Source organism: Dreissena polymorpha, chromosome 1 (assembly GCF_020536995.1).
Source record: "Dreissena polymorpha isolate Duluth1 chromosome 1, UMN_Dpol_1.0, whole genome shotgun sequence".
Lineage (NCBI taxonomy): Eukaryota > Metazoa > Mollusca > Bivalvia > Myida > Dreissenidae > Dreissena > Dreissena polymorpha.
Window position 1 is genome coordinate 25,107,542 of NC_068355.1, and position 21,300 is coordinate 25,128,841.

General features: G+C 36.5%; 1 protein-coding gene and 1 long non-coding RNA gene across 3 annotated transcripts in view; one reads left to right on the forward strand and one right to left on the reverse strand.

Moving 5' to 3' along the window:
• Positions 1-21,300, forward strand: part of LOC127874566 (uncharacterized) — a 196,341-nt gene that overhangs the window by 26,376 nt on the left and 148,665 nt on the right. The window lies entirely within an intron of this gene.
• LOC127874554 (uncharacterized) overlaps positions 1,623-21,300 on the reverse strand; it is a 184,837-nt gene continuing 165,159 nt past the window's right edge. Inside the window, exons 1-7 of one of the 2 annotated variants that reach the window (XM_052418939.1) lie at positions 9,986-10,140; positions 9,637-9,759; positions 8,953-9,052; positions 8,163-8,312; positions 7,350-7,470; positions 6,415-6,580; positions 1,623-1,920 (exon numbers count right to left, since the gene is read on the reverse strand). In XM_052418939.1, the coding sequence (XP_052274899.1) occupies positions 1,714-1,920; positions 6,415-6,580; positions 7,350-7,470; positions 8,163-8,312; positions 8,953-9,052; positions 9,637-9,705 (813 nt within the window). In that variant the 5' untranslated portion in view covers positions 9,706-9,759; positions 9,986-10,140 and the 3' untranslated portion in view covers positions 1,623-1,713. Of the gene's footprint in view, positions 1,921-6,414; positions 6,581-7,349; positions 7,471-8,162; positions 8,313-8,952; positions 9,053-9,636; positions 9,760-9,985; positions 10,141-21,300 lie in introns of those variants that run through there. The other variant, XM_052418948.1, reaches the window with a different exon arrangement.

Here is a 21,300-nt window from a genome sequence, read left to right on the forward strand (position 1 = left end):
ACGCATTTCAGGCCATGGTACCTTAAGCCTCGCCGATTCGATAAATTATGCAATGATAGAATAGTAACATATTGTCTGTATGAAGTGGGCATTACAACATAAAACAAGCAATAGACGAGTTTTACATTCCCAAGTTGGGGGATGATCACAACGAGGAAATCAGGTTCAGTGAGATATGCCATCGAGATTTTTCCGCCAAACCGTGCTTTATTATTTATGAAATCGTTATATTGTTTGATCATATAACCACTTTATGAACATATAGTGTATACGTGTAACGAAAATTGTAACAGTTCACGTGACAATTACGTACTCCACATGGCACCAGACACACTTTGGCGTCGTTTTATTACAATAAATATGACAACGTGATATTATTCCAGTATTTTTCTTTCTCTGCAGCTTGGAACTATAGCGAGAAGAGAGAGAAAAGAAGAGTATACCACTTTTATAAAGATCACATGATGAAACTATTTGAGCCTTGTTTTGGGATAACTGGGCTTAATGCATAAGCGTAAAGTGTTATCCCAGATTAGCCTATGCAGTCCGCACAGGCTAATCAGGGACGACACTTTGAGCCAAAACTTGATTTTCGATACGAAGGGACTTCCTTGAAACTAAAAATACCAAAACATCGTAAAGTGTCGTCCCTGATTAGCCTGTCCAGACTGCACAAGCTAATCTCGGACGATACTTAACGCACATGCATTAAGCCCAGTTTTCTCAGAACAAGGCCCGTATAGTGTATACGTGTAACAAAATTGTAACAGTACATGTTACAATTAAGTATTCCACATGGTACCATGGTAATCAGTGCAGTAAACCAGGTGTCATTGTTTCGACATTGACTTCATGAAATGTGGATAAAATAATAAAATAGACATTTAAGTTTAAGGTTAATAAAACTTCACATAATATAATATAAGATTGATATTGATAAGATCAACATTACATATTTATAAAAATAGTTTCTAGTGAGCTTAAAGGCGCATGACTGTATAGAATGACAATTATCACTTTCTTGTTGGGTTGTTTGGTATAAATTGTTAAACTTATGTGTTTATCTATGCTTTCTTATTTTATTGTTCTTACTAGTGATCTTTTAATATATTTGGACCGTGCTCTGTGAAAAAGGGGTTCAATGCATGTGCGTAAAGTGTCGTCCCAGATTAGCCTGTGCCGTCCGCATAGGCTAATCAGGGACGACACTTTCCGCTTTTATGATATTTTCGTTTAAAGAACGTCTCTCCGTGCTCAAAGTGAGCTTCTGTAATCATCCTTTGTCAAGCGTCCAGCATCATTTGGTGTGCGGTATGTGTGTATCGTAATATTTCAGATCGTTACAAATCTAGAGGCCACGTTTTCCATCTAATCTTTATGGAACTTAGTCAGAAAATATTGGACTGTTTGAACATTATATAAAGATAGATTTTTAGTCACGTGTTTGAAACTAGGTCACTATGTCAAATCATAGCAAAATCGTGTAACCATTCTTGAGTCCACAATAGTGGTCTAAAACAGTGTATTCCTAAGGGCATAAGGAATATACTGGACTATACATTCCCAGGGTATGACACGCAGAGCGTACGTAAGTGTTAATATAGTATTGTATTGACTGTTACTATCATTTAATATGTATTTATAATATGAAATTTGACTATACTATCATACAAAGTTTGTATTAATATTTAATTATAATTAGCATTGCACCTATCACAGCCCGGGTATGTTTCCGCGCAAGATGTATGATACGTTGGTGGGATTTACTGCCTCTTTCCCAAAGACCAAGATCTTGTCAGTTATCAGAATGTCCAGTAGATATTTGGACAGCACAGAGAAGACCGGGCCTTTGCATCGCTCCTCGATGAAAAGGTTTAACACTAGTCCATGGGAGTGCAATGCGGCTCGAAGCCGGCGCCTCTGCAATGAAAAGAGGTTGCAGTGTAGCAGAATGTTGGCAGCCGTGAAGGGCTCCCGACAACGGCTCCAGAACGATGACATACTCTCCTGCGCCACCGAGTTACAGTGTGTTTCCAATCAGTCCGCACAGGCTAATCAGGAACGACACTTTCCTCTTTTATGACATTCTTCGTTTAAATGAAATTTCTTCTTAGCAAAAATCCTATTTAGGCGGAAAGTATCGTCCATGTGCCGACTGCACAGGCTAATCTAGGACGACACTTGACGCACATGCATTAAGCCCATTTTCATCAGAACGCGACTCATTTTATGACGAAAGCATTCATGTTCCCATATTGAACCGCGATTGTTTTGAATAATGATTCAAATCGAGCATATTTGTTTTGTAAATATTTCCTTAATTACCATCTCTACGGTATCAGGTTTGGTATGAAAAGCATACGTATTACCTATGTATGTGACACCATATTGAAGTCTTGTCTAAGTACATGCTTAAACAGCATAGCAAGCCTAAAGTTAAATGACTTGTGTATGGACTCAAAACGACCGTTTTTACAGATTTTGGCATGTATTGTGGTGTATCATTAAATGCTTTATATTAATAAATGTAAACATTTGATCTAAAAAGCTTTAGTTTAAAATCAAGAAAGAAACAAAAAAGTAACCCTCCACTGGGCTCAAACCACTGACCTCTGACGTTAAAGTCTAAAGCTTAGACCACTCGGCCATCCGTTCTCATACAATGAATGATGTATTTTATACTTTATATAAGCAATCCTCGTAGTGTCACAAAATAAATATAACGACAACAACAGAACTCCCCAGATTATTCAGTCGTTTCGCGTTGCAACAATTTAAAATTTTCAGGTTTTTAAATCGTCAAAAGATGCATAAAATGTATATTTCAGAGCATGGTAAATGCTCAGTATTACTGTTTCCTCACAAAAATCATAACTTAAACGAAAATTTACGAATCTGAAACATTTCTTTTTAATTTTGTCAATTAACCAAAACGTGAAAAGGTCCCTTTAAAATGCATTCCTTAATTACGTTAGTATTAAATAAAATATTGTAGAAATCGCTCCTACTGGACATTGTATTTCAAATCAAAACAACATACGGACGCATCGCTTTTGAGAAACAATATACATGTATCATAACCCATTTATGCCTGGTGGACTCTCCCATCCTTCTAAATTGAATCAATTTATTTCCAAAATTAGGGATGTCTAGTATATTTATTTCTATATTTAGAATACTTCTTACAGAAATTCCATTAAGCAAACAGCGCAGACCCAGATGAGACGCCGCATGGTGCGGCGTCTCATATGGGTCTACGCTGTTTGCAAAGGCCTTTTTTTCTAGACGTTAGGCATAAATGGGTTAAAGTCATGCGACAGCTTAGGGATGCCTTGTACTTTGATTGTTGTTAAACTTATGATAAAGTATTCCCTCGTAAACTAATGATGATCGTGTCGAAACACAAAAAGACATTGACTTTTGCAGTCGTTTCTGTCAAATATTGTTTTATCTTATATATCTGCTTTGCTTCTACTATAGCATGTTGTCTAAATTTCGAACTTTTAAAGACCTTGACATGATAAAGTTGGTAAGGACATTCAATGTAATGTGAAAAGGACTTATCTAACTTTATAGGTCATGTGTGGTTTTAGAAGTTGGTTTAATAAACCCAAATCAGTCTGTTTAAACCCAAATGAAGACCGATGCGGAATATCATGTACTTACTTTTGGTCTTATCATGTGTTTTTCAGATACACCGGACTCAGCATGTATTCTTCTACGAGATAAACGAAACTTTTATTAACATATTTGTTTCAATAATCTACTAGTTTTAAATGGTCTGAACAAACTCTTGTCACGTGGTTGAATAAGGTGAGTGGTTATGGCATACGACCCATTGTCGCATGACGCGGCTCATAGACCATCGCTATTATGACAATATTGCATAATTCAAACCTATAGCGCTTCTCGCGGGAATCTGGATGCACATGACATTTGCATCAATATTTTTTTGTTGCTTACCGGTATATTTCGTGATGTTCCATTCACAATGCTTTGATATCCTAAATCTGTAAAATCATTTTAGCCTCGCTCTGGAAAAATCGGGCTTAATGCATATGCGTTTAGTGTCGTCTCAGATTAGCCTGTGCAGTCCACACCGACTAATCAGGGGCGACACTGTCCGCTTTCAGACCTAGTTAAGTCATATGGTTCAGATTTTGCATTGATTTCAACCGAATCCTATTTCGAATTCAATGTTGAATGAAAACAATGTTGTTGTTTTTTTGAAACCTTTATGTTATATTTAATTGTAACTGTTTTACACCTGTATTTAGTATTTATTCAGATGAGACCATCGCAAGGTGGCAAAAGAATGCTCAACTGCTTCTTGTTATTTGCTTTTCCTCAATAAAAATTTGAAAAAAATATTGCGTGTTAATTTCGTTGTAGCAGATATCAATCTTGAGAGTAGCGACTGCTTGATTACTTCTTGACATTCGCTTTTTGATCTATATGCAATTCGTACCATTTGTGCTCAAAATGTGGATGTTGCTGACAACCGCTTTGAAATATTTACATTTATAGCGTTTTAAATACAGGCATGTCGAGAACATCTTTTTAAGAAATTAATATAAATTTGAATAACCAGTTATGAATTTAAATGACATGTTCATGTTGAAATATTCTGAACGACATTTAACTATGTTCAACTTTATTTTATTTATCTTAAAAGTCAATGCATCGGGAGTTAGAAAAGGATATGGGCACAAACAATATATTCATAAATTTATACATGTACTCACATTTGTGTTAATAAGACCTTGTAAAACATTGATCTGTCAATATCAAAGAAATCGAAATTAAAACATCTACCGGTAATTTAAGTTCTTTTAATCGGGAAACTAACAAAGCAAAGGTAAATGAGCTTTTAAAGTTTTAAAAGAGAAGTGGTCATGTAAACCACGACTTGAAAGAGAAAACGAGCCAGTTAAGTTTTTTTTAATTATTATGATTTTTACTTAGTCTTGATAGACTTAGTAAAGACTGTTTAATAAATTGTAAATTGATCCACTATGTATAAATAAAGAGAAGAGGTAACAAAATCATGTACTGATTTTACAGTACCAAATAAACATTTGTAAAACAAGTTAATTTAGCTGCAACAAAATATGAAGATTTTAATACAGTGTTAATAGTATACTATATCGTAAAAAGAAACTGATTTCGGTCAGTTATATTATGTTTGCAAAGACTCTGGCATCTTATTTCACGATAAATGTAATCTGGCCCTTATGAATATTTCGTTGAAACCGTAAATAATCGTAGCCGAATCTGAATTAAGATAAGAAGTACCGTTTATAATTGATATGGATATTTGATGAGACCTGCATACATGCATGTTTAATGCGGCCACATCTCATCCGCTCGGTTTCCTAATTACAGCAACACAAAGCCAATTACGTATTTTTCTATATAGTTTTATGTATATTCGATAATTATCTGTTTATGGACTTTGTATATGAACGAGTTTGTGGGCAAAATTATGTGTAAAAATCCGCCTTGACACCAACTGTATACGATAACAGTTTATAGTCAGATACACGAACTACTTGGCAGAATTGCACCTCAAAGAAAATGCGACTGAGTTATGTTGTTACTTGTATTGCTCTGACATAAACAGTACACTATAATATAAATAAAATTAATATATAATAACATATTTAAAACTTAAAATAATTTCATAAAAAGGTCAACAATATGTAAACACGTATTTTGAGAAAAATGCAGGTGGAAACCATGGAAACCATGATGTTTGGTGTTCGAACCCGATACTGATCCACTGTACCATCACATGGCGAGGTTTCTGATGTGCCGCTGTTAATGTTTATCGCTTGTATATTTTGAAGCAAATGTATTCATCTTGTCTTCGGTTTTCGTAAATTTTCCTTACGGACAGTTAATTAGGACCAATTCAAATATATCGTATACTAATTGATTGAATAATAATTGATATGGTCGATCACGAAATTGTTTAGAATCGATGGTATTCCGACATCATTAAATAAATTCCGAACGTGGAAAACATTATGTAGTTGCTAATAATAAGTATGTCTAACACTGAGTGTGTTCAATGTTTTCGCACCGCATCGCATCGCCTTCGTCATTACTTTGGGACTCTATAATCAAATATCTCATCGCCCGTGTCGGGATCTCCCACTTCCGGTTGGTAGCCCGTTTAGACGTATTCAGGAGCGTTGATCGTAAGACGAGGCAGGTTGGCTAACAAAGGGGAGACAATTTGAATAAAAGTTAGAACTCTTGTTTGAAATGTGTATGTTTACCTGGATCATACCTATGCAGAAGTATCACGTCCGCTAGTAACAGTAGAAGTAGAAGTAGAAGTAGAAGTAGTTGTTGTGGCAGTTGTACAAAAGTACAACAGAAAAGAAATAACAATAACATGTATGTCACCTTTGGTTGAATATAAGGGAAAACTGCGTTTAGCCCCAGGCGTCGATGTGGGTTGGTTTCCATGGTGAATAGTCCACGTGATGACGTCAGGAGCCTTGTGTTTCCAGAAGTTATCGCTGGTTGTGTAGAAAAACGTTCCATCGGCGCTCCAGTGCAGGGTGTCGAACTGAATATAAAATAATATAATAAGGACTGTATTCCTGTGACATTGACAGAAAAGCATGGGTAGCAGAATTGTGTGGATTATTATCTAGTCATGTCGAATAACTATTAAAATTTATATAAACCATCACCAAATTATGTAATGTTTACAACGGCAACGCTATGTGGAATGACTCATTCAGTGACAGATAAATCTACGCAAGGACGAACAAACCCGAGTTGAATCAATACGCAGGGTGCGATCAAGCGATTAGCTCACAGGCAACTTGTAGAATGTATGGTTTTAAACAGGCTTAGAAAGAGTAATATTGAAAACAACATGAAATTAATAGCCTAAAGTTTAATAACTGGACGTAAAATATCTAAAACAAATTGTAGCTCCAATGGGATTTCCGTGGTTCCATGTGTAAAATAACTTACGTCTTAACATTTCTTCTTATCCGGCAAGTACAATACTTACGTGTAATTTCATATCGTGTGGTCTCTGCAATTTTCACGAAATTACAAGAAATATTCCAAATTATTTTCCCGTCATAAACGATTTATTATCTCAAACCATTGATTACTTATTTACAAAATGATTGATTTTCTGCATCTATATGGTCCCCGTGTTATTTCATGTATTAATATGCACTGTTTGTTTTTGTTTTACACACATGTGAACAGTTAAAACATAAGTCGCGTTTTATGCGGCCAGCGTAGCTCCAGACCAGCTTGCACAATCGCGCAGTCTAGTCCGGAGCTACACTGTCGGCTATACATTGACGTCATACACTCGGAAGTCATAGTTGTCGCCTTTTCCCGTGGTCATAATACGGTCGTCATCGAGACGATAAACGTTTGCCATGACAATTTTGACGGCCTCTCTGTCACATAGCTCAAAAGGTTCTATCTCTGAAACATACATTCGAACCTCGTTGTGGGATGACTGGGCTTGGTGCATGTGCGTAAAGTGTCGTCCCAGATTAGCCTATGGTAACTGCACAGACTAATCTAGAAGGACACTTACCGTTTTTTTTTTCGTTTATAGGAAGTCTCTACAAAAAGAAAATCCAGTATATGCGGAAAGTGTCGTACCTGATTAGCCTGTGCGGACTCCACAGGCTAATCTGGAATGACACTTTATGCACATGCATAGAAAACAGTTTTAAAAGAACTCGTCTCATTAGGTAAGGACCTTCATAATACTTACATGAAAAGTAAGAACAAACTTCGATTGCGGCATCTGTATGTGTTCTTATGTGATTCAAAATATAAAAGATCTGACATGCGTTGTCATTTAAAACCATATTTTATCAAACGAGATAAATAATGTTGGTGGAAAGCGAGCCTTTGTATATATAATAATTTAAATACACGGGAAATGATGTTTGGATATAGAAATATATAGTTGCCTCTGAATTGACCAGAAAAGATCGATGTCATTTCAGTCTCAATATGAACAATTGTGGGTGTACATATCAGTGGTCAGTTAAATAAATAATATAATGTATGTCGTTTTATTGGTAAAATCATAAAATAAAAAGATAGGAAACTCGTCGATAAAAAAAACTGATCTATTTGCAAGAACGGGACAAACAGCCTACTTTGTTCAGTGACCCAGCAGAAAAGTTGAACTTCATTGTCTGTGCGCTCGCCCACGTAACCTCCGATGAAGAACAAGCGGCTGCTGACTCGGGTCAACAACATGTAGGAGTCGAACAGCATGTATCTCCCTCCGTACCGCCGGCCTAAAACTAGCGCGGAACTTATCTATGCCTCGTTCTTGGAAAACTGGGCTTAATGCATGTTCGTAAAGAATCCTCCCAGATTAGCCTGTGCAGTTACGGCCTTTATGAAATGTTTCGTTTAAAGGAAGTCTCATATAAACGAAAATCCATTCTATGCAGAAAGGGTCGTTTCTGATAAGCCTGTGTGGACTGCACAGGCTTATCTGGGACGACATTTTACGTACATGCATTTAGCCCAGTATTCACAGAACGCGGATAATATAAGTTATAAAGGCAATCAAATTAGCGACAAGGGTGCAAACATGTGTTTACAGAAAATAAATATTTGTTTGAATAAAACTGAATTTCTTCAACAGATTAACAGGAAGAAAGAGACTCATTGGTATAAAACATACGTTCATACTTAATAGTTGATTGGTCGATAACACTTTCGTAGTCTTATAACATATGGAGCGAAAACCATAAACTGATCTTGACAACAACATTTAAAAGCTATATTGGTAGTGTATGTTATGCTAGTATGTAATGCGTACACAGAAAAAGAGACGCCGTAAACCTTAAAATATATTGAACGATATATGCCGCGAAATTCCAACGTATGTTTAATTCTGAAAGGTAAAGATACTGTCGCATCTCCTGTACGTACTGTTTGAGATCTCATACATGCGAGAGTGGGTGACAAGGTCCATAACCATTACGGGTCCCATTTCAACCGTTACTGCGGCGAGCGTTCCCGGATCGTTTACCTGTAAAACAGCGATATGAGCCTCGCTCTGTGAAAACAGGGCTTAAGGCATGTACGTAAAGTGTCGTCCCAGATTAGCCTGTGCAGTTCGCAGTGAGGACATTTTCCGCCTTGACTTGATTTTCGCTCAGGAATAGATCTTCTTTTAATGAGAAATTCCGTAAAAGCGAAAAGTGTCGTCCCTGATAAGTCTGTGCGAACTGCACGGGCTAATCTGAAATAACTCTTTACGCACATGCATTAAGCCCAGTTTTTGCAGAACGGGGTTTATTTCCATTGATCACCGTTTTCAACAGTATACAAGTCATATCGTGGCGGCCAGCTAACATACACTTTTAATTGGCTAGCTGATGTCCAATTAATTAGTACACATGCTTTTATCAGATCTGTTAACTGGCCTACTTGAATCAGAGGTATGGGGAGAATGGTCGTATATATATGAACACATCACTTGCGAATGTAAATGTTCGTCACAACATTAAAAAACAAACTGCAATACAGTTTTGAGATGTTCACTGCTTGCTACTACACTTGTACAGTACAGGTGGCATATGACATAATGTTAAGAAAGGTATAAAAACTGACCACAACTTGGTAGATCTCCTTCTTGTGCCCAGTTTTTATTATGGCGTCAATGCAGCCGTTTGTGATCATGTACAGTTTCACGTTCTTGCCAAAACGTGACAAAACGTGACGTCACGAGGAGTTCTACAATGGAAGAATGACGTCATAGACAGAGATAAAGTGGGCGGAACGGTTTCTAACACGTTCTGACCCAAATCGTTCAGTTAGCAAAATTTTTAAATCATGAATTTGATTTCTTAGTGACGCGGAATAGTAATGACACACCATGACCGGAATATTTAATAACTATGTTGTGAATACTGCCACCTCCACACATGAATTGTAAAATGTAAATAAGAATAGTACGTACGCTTCCGTTTGGTCAAGATACACACTCGTGTATCGACTACTCGACCCGGAAACACGATGCTGACGTCCATCTTTTCAAGGTCAAACAAGTAAAACTTATCGTAAATTTCCATGACCACTGATCTGTTGTCTGCTTCGTAAAACCTCGTGTTTGCATTGCAGGCAGGCCACCTTCTGTTGAGTATAACGTTTGCAAGTATGACGCACGATATTTTGTTATTGTTGAAAAGTGTACTTAATTGGACTGTTTTGTAATCAAATTAATCATGAACGTATCGAATAATTTTCAGGGGGAATGCAACATTTTTACAAAAATATGGACGCTTTAAGTGTAGAAAGAATAATTACATGAAAGAAACTCAATAAAAAATATTTGAAAACAAAACTGTAATTAATTGATTATTTATATGAGCCGCGTTCTGAGAAAGACTGGGCTTCACGCATTGCATAGAGTGTGCAGTCCGCAGAGGCTTATCAGGGACGACAGTTTCCTCACTGAAATTTCGTAAAAAAGAGACTTTATTTTAACGAAAAAATTCAACAAACGTGGAAAGTGTCGTTCCTGATTAGCTTGTGCGGACTGCACAGGCTAATCTGGGACGACAATTTACGCACGTGCATGAACCCTACTTTTCACAGAACGGGGCTCATATAGACGTCATCATTATATGTTGTCGAAATTCATTGAAGCAAATGAGAGCAATACACATACAATTAGCAAAGAGCGAAATAAAAACCGTCGTCTAACAAGTTCTCGGATGGCGCGGTATTCCAGTCTGCCGACATCATACACGCCGACTATGTTCGGCGAGTCCTCTCCCGCACTGCCGGTCACGAACAACGCATCCTGGTGGTCCAGTGAAACACGTCCTGTGGAGACAGACTTTATTGAGGCTACCGGTAATTAAAGAATAATTGTTAGTGTTCCGAATGATATTGCGGTGTATTTTTACTTGATAGCGAAACCATTAATATTTTCTAAAAACAATAATGTGTAACATTAAACATTTAACTAATATAATTGTTATGGTGGTCCGCCGGAAAACACTTTCTGTGTAGACAGACTTTATTGGGGCTAATTAAAGAATAATTGTTAGTTTTCTTAATGCTATTGCGGTGTATTTTTACTTTATAGCGAGGCCATTGAAATGTTTTTTTCTCTGCGCACACAGTCCCCGTTGTTGTTTTATTGAATAATATGTGTAACCTTTAACTAATATAATTTTTAAGTTATATAATAAGCAAATACGTTTCTCTGAAATATTTCTTTACAACAAAAATAAATATAAATAAGCTGTATGTTATTAAAGTCGCGAATCAAGAGGACTAAAAACATGCGCTAAAAATAACAACTTGAACTTAATAAAATATAATAAATGACGTTACAATTGAAACGAAACCGGAAACGAAACAGCCCTAAAAATAAGTAAAATATAATTATATATGAGCCGCACTCTGCGAAATTAGAGTTTAATGCATGTGCGAAAAGTGTCGTCCCAGATTAGCTTGTGAATCTGCACAGGCTAATTACGGACGACACTTTTCGCTTTAATAGAAATTTTCGTTTAAAGGAAGTCTCTTCTAAAGTAAAATCCAGTTTAAGCGACAAGTGTCGTTCCTGGTTCGCCTGTGTTGACTGCATGACCTAATCTGGGTTGACACATAACGTAAATGAATTTATCCCCGTTTTACCATCGCCTGTGCTGACTGCATGACCTAACCTGGCTTGACACGTAACGCAAATGAATTAATCCCCGTTTACCATCGGCTGTGCGGACTGCATGACCTAATCTGGGTTGACACGTAACGCAAATGCATTTATCCCCGTTTTACCAGAATATTTTTTTTATATTTTATATATTTTTTTAATTATCGCTAGTTACTCGATCCTTTCTATTGGCGCCAGCGTCCTGGCCTGCCGATCTGTGGTCCTCTTTTTGTCCCGGGATCGAGCCCACACCCTGAGGTTGTTGTCTTTTGCAATCGTTACCACCGTTACCATGTCAACGGTGCGCGCGCCTTTCAGATCAGTTGTGTGTTCCAGACGATCTTCCTCCTGTCGCGAAGAGCGGTGCACGATGCCGTGAAAATATGCCACATCTTGTAATCGTAATCGATGATACAGGCCAAACCATGAATAGCTGAATAAATAACATTTTTGTTCTTAACCAAAGTCCTATTATTTATTCATATATTTATTTATGTATGTATGTATTTTTGTATTATTTTGTATTTATCTATTTAATAAATGTTATTTGTTTATTTTTCAACGAAGAACTGAAATATATTACGTAACTTGTGTTTGGTAAGCCTTCTGAATCGTTACTGCATGTAAAGATTTAACATGGATAAAGATTTGAGCCTCGCTCTGGGAAAACTGGCTTCATGACTGTGCGTTAAGTATCGTCCTTATTCGGTTGTGAAGTCCGGACACGCTAATCAGGGACGACACTTCCGCCTTAATTGGATTTTCTTTTAACGAAACATACCATAAAGCGAAATGTGTCGTCCCTAGTTAGTCTGTTCAGACTGCACAGGCTTATCTGGGACCACACTTTACGTACAAGCAAGAAGCCCCGGTTTACCAATAGCGAGTCTCTAATACATTCTTTATCTTAGTAAATACTTGTATACATATATAGTATGTGCGGACTGCACAGTCTTATCTGGGACCACACTTTACGTACTAGCAAGAAGCCCCGGTTTACCAATAGCGATCCTCTAATACATTCAATATCTAAGTCAATACTTGTATTCATATACAGTCTGTGCGGACTGCACATGCTTATCTGGGACCACACTTTACGCTGTTACCAAAATCGCCGTTGAGTAGCGGTATGTCCATACATTGTTTACCTGCAAACAGGAATGCGATAATGAAGGTTATATAATCTTTTTTATTAAAACCATATAACATCGGATACTTTTGGCATTTGAATCGATTCCATTTCATAGCAAGACCAACGTATTAATGTCTTTTGAGATGATTCTAAGAGCGCACCCCGAGTGGGGATTTAATAAGTGATAGCTCGGTCGCAAACGAACAAACTATCGACTGCATCATTGCAGCCGTATAAGAGTTGAATGCAACTGCAGCGTGCAAACTACCAATTCCTCGCAATGACCGGTAATCGTGGTATGTTTGTATGTTTTAGTTGGGGTTTTTGTTATAAAAAAAGTAAATAATAATAATTTCATGCCTGTTAAGTTTTATGGAGTTTAATTGCTACTTTTAAATGTGGAAGATACATTTTAAATATGCATTTTACATTTTAAGTATACATTTTCTTTGAGAGGTGAAATGACGTTGTGTTTATGAATTTACAGCGAATCAGAACTGATTGTTGATAAAATTATCCGACATACGTTGTTATTTTATTTCATATCATTTATTCGTCACGAAAATTCGTCAGTAACCACCAAAACCGTTGAATAACAATAGGGTGTTTGAAAAGAAACTCGTGACAGGTTCTATCCTAGTATATAGAGAAAGTCATTTTCGGCTTGGCCTAATTATTTTGTTGATGTTCTGTTTGTTTGTAAAAATATGTTGTTGGTTTATGATAAGAACACATATTAATATTTCAAAGACTAGCAAAATACAAATTAACATGCATACATACACAATCAAAAATATATATTTCAATATAGAGTTTTTTATTGGTAATGCTCACCTGTTTGCAGACCTTTTACTTTTATTACGTTGCCAAATTTCATGGCGATCCACTCATCACCATGACAAAACGCGATCTTTCTAGACTGACCTTTACCCGTCACATTGCGTAGCAACCGTGGGGGTCGACCTTGATGTTCCAGATTTTGATCTCCTTCAACGACCCGCAGACTAAAGAAGGTCAAGCCGTAATAATCTCTCTATATGAGACCATCTTGTTTAGCGTTTCACGTTTGTTTACAGTTTAGAACCAATTTATTTTGGTTTCGTTTCTGTAGAAAACTGTGAATTATTTCATTTTTCATCACACCATTAAGCGGTAAATACGGACCTCTCTCGTGCAATATTTGTTTCATCGTAATGGAAATATGTGGCCTCGATTACGCTTATATATGTTGATAAAGAAAGTTCAAAACTGTAATAAAATACCCACTCTTACAATTTATACATGTCGAAAATTGTGAAACTAAAAACGTTAATTCAGTTTTGTAAACCCCCCCACAAAAAGCAACTCTTTTATAAAGTTATGCCATAACGTATAATGCACCTGTGATTACGTAAGTTCCACATGACGTAATCGTCATCATGTCAATTTCGGACGCGTGCACGTGGATGCTGTGTAGCAGTTGATCCCCGGTACGCTCCAGGATGTTGACATCGGGCTCGAACCACACTTTTGAGCTATATTCACGTAAGCGCTGCTTGAACTCGGCTGTTGACTGAAACAAAACACTGCATTGAGCCGCGTCATGCGAATATGGGTCGTATGCCGATTGCGCACTCTGGTCAGGAGTTACTTTGTCCTCTTCAAGGTCACGCGATATTTCGTAATGTCAATAGCAGACATGGTAACTCCTGATCCGACTGAATGAATGCGCAGGCTGGCCTGGGGCTTCGCTGACCACATACGGCAAAAGAACAGTGTTCGCATGAAGCGGCTCAATTCATACAGAACTTTTAAGAAAACATTTTTCGGTGATTTTCCTTGTTAAATGCCTGTATACATATAACGTATTATAACATCAAACAGCATATTTTGATTATTTTTGGTGAAAAGAGTGTTCCACTTGTATGCGCGGGGTTTCTTAAGTAATAACGATATTTGAATAGCAGATCTCTTATTCAATGATCTATTATTCAAGTGCTACCGGAGATGTACAAAATGATTTTGTATTCTTGTTTTACCTTAATGTAAGTTTATAAATATGCGTCTTGTTCTGGGAAAACTGGGCTTAACGCATGTAAATAAACTGTCGTCCCAGATTAGCCAGAACAGTCAGCAACTTTCCGCTTATATGGAATTTTTCGTTAAAAAGAAATCTCTTCTAAGCGCATATCCAGTTTCGGCGAAAAGTGTCGTCCCTGATTAGAATGTGTGGACTGCACAGGGTTATCTGGGACAACACTTGCGCACATGCATTAAGACCAGCTTTCTTGAAACATGGCTCATATCAGTCCTATTTCAAACCTCGTTGTCCTCCAGGCGCCCTAGTAGCTGAGGCATGAACTGAACCGGATCCATCTGCAGCCCCTTCCGTGAGAGAAGAAGCGCCTCCAGAATGCACTTGATCAGGGGTTTCCCCGGGAATGCCGCTTTGGCCGCCGTGAAGTCGTCTAAAAGCGCCCTGGGAGAGCCGCGAGAAACATGCGTGATTTACATACTTTTAAGACGCGTTTGTCTCATGTTCCAGTGTTAATACAAGAGACAGTGTTTCTGTTTATTTTGACAGTAAAAACATGTACTATTATCTATCTTCATATGTTTTTTAACGAAAAGCTAAAAGTGTTACCGAGCAAAGTTAATTTACTTAATGTTCACATAAAAAACTCAAACAATCTAAATTAAAGTGAGACTGCACGATTTTTATATGTGTTAAATTGATAAAAAAATATGTTAGAATAACACGAAATAGGCAAGAAAAAGTATACTTTGAAGACGAAGTTCATAAAATGCAGCATCGACAAATTAGCGCCCCAAGCCGATTGTGACGAAGATATTTCGTACACATTTTCCTACAATAACCGAAGCATTCGTCTTTTTATTAGGCTCGGAGTTAGTGTTCGTGTGTCGTATGAATAGATATCGTTGCGGGAAATTAAAATGATCCTTAAAACAAAATTGTGTCTTTGTGTCGTATGAACGAATCTGCACTAAAACTAAATTTAGATTCACATCGTACATGCATGATATACATGCTGGCGAATTCGACTCCCGGGATTCGACTGTACAGACATTTTCGATTTCAGAATTAAATATCTGGATTATTTCGCATTGTTCTTCTTAACTTTTACTTTAATTTCAATTGAAATATATGTATAATAGTTTTTTTTACACATTTGATGTAAATTAATAAATATTTGACAAAATCGTGCAGTCTCACTTTAACGTGTATTTAAACAGGTAAAAAAGTCATTTTATCAGTCTACAATTACATCAGGTAACTAAGTCCGCATACACTAGTTACAGTGGTAACAATGACAGTAAACGACAACTAAAACCAAAGGTAGAGGGTTAGGTCGTAACAATTTAAGTGAGTAATTATAACATACGATGTAACATTTCTTAACCATAAAGCTTACTCAACAGGAAGTGCATGTAACTTAGCAACGCAGAAGTGCACGTTGGCGAGACACTCCTTCTTGAGAAGGTCAACGTGAGCCGCGTGCAAGCGGTGATAGGAGAGATTGTTGAGAGCCCGATTGTTGTAGCCATCCTCTCCGAAGCGAAAGGGCTGTGACGTCCCATAGCGGTCCTCTTGTATTACCGCCCCTTCAGCGTTCGTATACGGCCTTTTCTTCCTGGAATAAAACACTTTAAAGCTTATTTTAGAATCATTCTCGGAAAACTGGTCTTTATGCATGTGCGTGAAGTGTCCTCCAGATTAGCCTCTGCAGTCAGCAACCGTCATAGACTCCACCTCCACAATGCTACAAGTAGCATATCAACTCAGATGCACTGCATACATGCCTAGGAACAAGGATAAACCTGTTAAGTGCCAACTTCTGCTGCCAACAAAGCACAAGCTTTACGTGTCAGGACGCGGAACTATCCATACAAACTGCACGGGGAATTGCATGACGGCAAGAGTTTGAGTGACCACAAACCTGATTATGACAGTATTTAACACCTTAAGCATCATAAATATGCTTATTTGCTTGTGTACATGATAATAATTTAGTATTATTACCTGTTTTGCCATCAACAACCCTTATCCAGTGGCCCTCGGCTTAGTCGCAGACATTCCTCTACCTGAAAAAGTCAAAATTCCCAATAAAAAATAGATAAAAAATGGCAAAAAAACATGCTTTTAAGTATTTTTAGTGTATTTCTATGAATAATATGAAGTAATAAACCTTGTTATGCTCATGATTGTACTAAAAATGAAGGCTGCCTCAATAAAGTGTCTGCTGCACTGTCCAAACTGTAAAAATGTCCGCCATTCCATGTCGGTGAAATGGGGCTCTGTTTGAATGTTCATGCTTTATGCACAAGCTATTGTTGCGTTACTGGATCACGGAGTCCCTGGCGTTGAATTCTGACTTCATGTAGCACACTAACGCTACACGGTCAACCAATATGCCTTTGAATTCAAGTCGGAAAGCAATTTAGCCCTTATTTGGGTATATCAGGGAGGGGGGGGGGGGGTCAACTTGAAAAACAACTATTCCAGGTCAAATTATCTGAATTCATGCATTTAAGGCACTTATTTTCTTCCCTTTTGTTAAGAAATGACCAAAAATCAGCTTTCCCAGTCATATTTTGCACTTGCAGATGATATTTCATTTTACCTAAAGCTAGTTTAGGTTACAATATACCAACAGATTTCCTACACAAATTCAATGTAAAAGCAATAACTTCAACAAAAAATAAAGTCAAACTTTTGCGCATAGAGACCCCCATAACCATACCTTTTCTTAAAGAGCATTCCAAGCCGCAATGATTAAGACAATAAAAAAAGGGGGGGGGTCATGCGTTTTGCAAGAAAGAACTCGATGCGAATCAGCGGTCACTGTTTTACAGCCATCAATTTACCGGGTTCGTACCAGTGGATGAGGGTTTCCCGCCATCTGTCAAAGTCTCATGTAGTCTTTAACCTTCAAGCAAATGAGTGAATTTCTGTTAAACATCAATGTTTTCCCTACCACATGCACAAAGAAACATTCTAAAATAAAGTCATGGCAAGTGCCCACACAGAAAATTGTGTTCTTATAAATGATGTTTTGGTTTTTAAAGAGTAAAGCATTGCACTCCCAAAAGATTTAGTATATTGTAACCTTGTGTGTCGTATAAATAGATATCGTTGCCGGAAATTAAAATGATCCGTAAAAATAAATTTAGTTACTCATAGTTATGAGTAAATTTATTATTCTCTATTCTCAAAATACTATTAAAATCTCATCATCTTTATAACCCATATCATCATCATTATCATTATCAAACAAATAATAAACCAAAGACAAAATAGGAGTGAGTGCTTGTATTTGACAGGACTTTCGAATAAAACAAAGAGAGAATACAAATAATATAAAACATAAAATGAATACCTAAATATTCTCCACCACGTTATATACCTCTCGAACTGTGTTTTAACTGAAAAGATACAATTACAAACATTTGTAAAAGCAATAAAATTAATTCAATCAAAATAGGCACACTATGGCCTTCAACAACGGTCAACTGACCACACAAGCCAACTGGCTTATCAACATCAGGCACACTCTGGCCTTCACAAACGGTCAAATGACCACACAAGCCAAACGGCTAATCAACATCAGGCACACTCTGGCCTTCACAAACGGTCAAATGACCACACAAGCCAAACGGCTAATCAACATCAGGCACACTCTGGCCTTCACAAACGGTCAAATGACCAATCGAATAATGCACAAGAGAATTAAACAGATATAATAAAACAATATTTACAAAATTAATGATAAACATTAAAACGGAAAAAAAAATATCATAATCATAATCCTTATAATAATAATAACATACTACATAAACCATACCTTTATGTTCTCCAATACTTAATATACCATTCGTACTGTCCAGTTACTGCACTGCAAAAAATAAACTTGCAAAGATTGTTAATTCCATGTGAACATGCTTTTTAAGAAAATAAGTTCAACTCACAAAAGCCAACCGGCTTTCACACATCAGATCAACTTGCTTTAAAAAACGGTCAACTGACCATACAAGCCAACTGGCTTACCAAATCAGGCCAAATGGCCGTAAACAAATTGGTCCAATGACCACAAGGAGCATACACACAACACAAACACAGAACTTAATAATACTCAAAAGCATTTCCAAACCATTTATATAATAATATATTATAGTGTCTTTAAATGTGCTACGAACAACACATCATACATTTCAAATCACACATACATTAATAATGACTTTTCACAAATCTAAATTTAGCGACACCGATAATCTGTCTTTCAAAGAATCTTTAACATATCCGTCCTTAGTGGAAACACTTTTTCATCTACCATGCCTTTGCCAAAGTCTATCCACAGTCTTATTATTGGCACTTATAGATGCTCCACCAGCACGAAAAGAATGAAGTCCATATTTAGAAGAAACATAACCCAATAGACTTAACTTCTTCTTAAAACTATCATTTATAGTAGAATAACTTATATGCTTATTATTAGAAATCAATTTGAAACAGTGTTTAACATTACACAAATAAACTGGTCTAAACACATAATCAGTAGATGAACATGCAATATCTGCAACACACAAATACTTTTCAAACAATTTCACAGGTCATGTGTCTGTATTAGTTTTTGCAATCAAAACAGTATTACCCTCTCTTAAAATGTCCGTTTTTGACTTTTCAACTTTAATATCACAATGCGTATCTAAAAATACAACATCTGATCTTTTAACAGACAAAATTTCACTTATCCTAAAAAACCGGCATAAAATAAGAAAAAGATTGTAACGCCTCTTAATTACCCCAAAGAACAATCGCTCTCAGAAACAAAAGTGTGATAAAATTTATTTAATATATCTGATGTAATAGGCTCTTTTTTAACTACCGGCTTTGCAATTCTCCGAATGCACCCAAATAAAATACATCATAATAATCCTAGTAATAATAATAACATACTACATAAACCATACCTTTATGTTCTTCAATACTTAATATACTATTCGAACTGTCCAGTTACTGCATTGCAAACAATAATCTTGCAAATATTGTAAATTCTATGAGACTTTCGTTCCAAGAAAGTTCGGTAACCTGACAACACAAGCCAACAGGCTTTCACACACCATATAGAATGGCTTTAAAAACGGTCAACTGACCATACAAGCCAACTGGCTTTCAAAATCAGGCCAATTGGCCTTAAACAACTTGGTCCAATGACCACAAGAGACATGCACAAATACCAAACACATTTTACTAATGTTCTCACAATCAATACGTATGTTCTGCTCTTAAAATTAAAACTACCGACTTGACATTTGTTTTTAGGTTCAATTCACCAACACAGACATACTTTAAGCTACTGATCGAACCCTGGCTCAAATTTCCATGGCAATAGCATAAGCTCAATTGATATACTAGAACACCGTATTAATTTTGATTTACTAATTTGAAAACAACAAAATGCTTAACACACTCAAATACAAAGCTATAGGTACTTGGTCGGCTGCAAAACTCGTAAATTTTTGGAATTTTAACCCATCAAACAAATCTCAAAGAAAACCGGTATTGATGCAAAGTTGAATTTCTGTGACTCTAAAAGGAATACATGTACCATCTGAGAATAATCCCTGTTGCTGAACCATTACTTGTTTTTGTTCAATTAAACGCAAAACCTAGAAACTCATTCATTTTTACGTGCTAAACAATAACCATACTCACTTTCTCTTCTAAATAATATGTATAGACCAACATCATTCGGTATTTATCAAACCTAAAATAATTTCATTCACTCAAAATTCGTTAATGTAGTATTATCCATTCACAAAATACTGTCAACTATTCCTCCTCCTCATCAATAACGTGAGCATCATCATCAACATTTATAACATCATCATCAATAAAAGCATCATTATTAATCTTAACAAGTTATTTTCTAACACATAATTACCAAAAAAAAAAAAAAAACAATTTTATTTTTTTATTTTTTTTTTTTTTATACCTTTCGAGCTGCCCTCTTACTATAATGTAACACTATTCATTATTTATTCTTCGAACTGTCCAGCTTCTGAAAAAATAAACTTTGCAAACATGTGTAAATGCAATTTCAACATGTGTTTTGAGACATTTTAGTGAATTGACACGCAAGCAAACTGGCTTATACGCATCTGAAAAAATCTGCTTTCAACAAACTGTCAACGGACAACCCGAGCTAACCGGTTAATTTACATAAGCCAATCTGGCCCTTAATAACATACATTTAATGTTCTCCAATATATATAATATCCTTCGAACAGTACAATCTTAACATTAAATAAAAACAAAAATGTAAATGTAAACGCACGTTTTAACAAATTTGGTTAACAAACTACACGCGCTAACTGGGTTTATCCACATCTGGTCAACTGGCTTTCACCAAAACGATAAGCAAATTACACATGTTAACTGGCATTCAAAAAACGGCCAAACACCATAAAAGCAAAA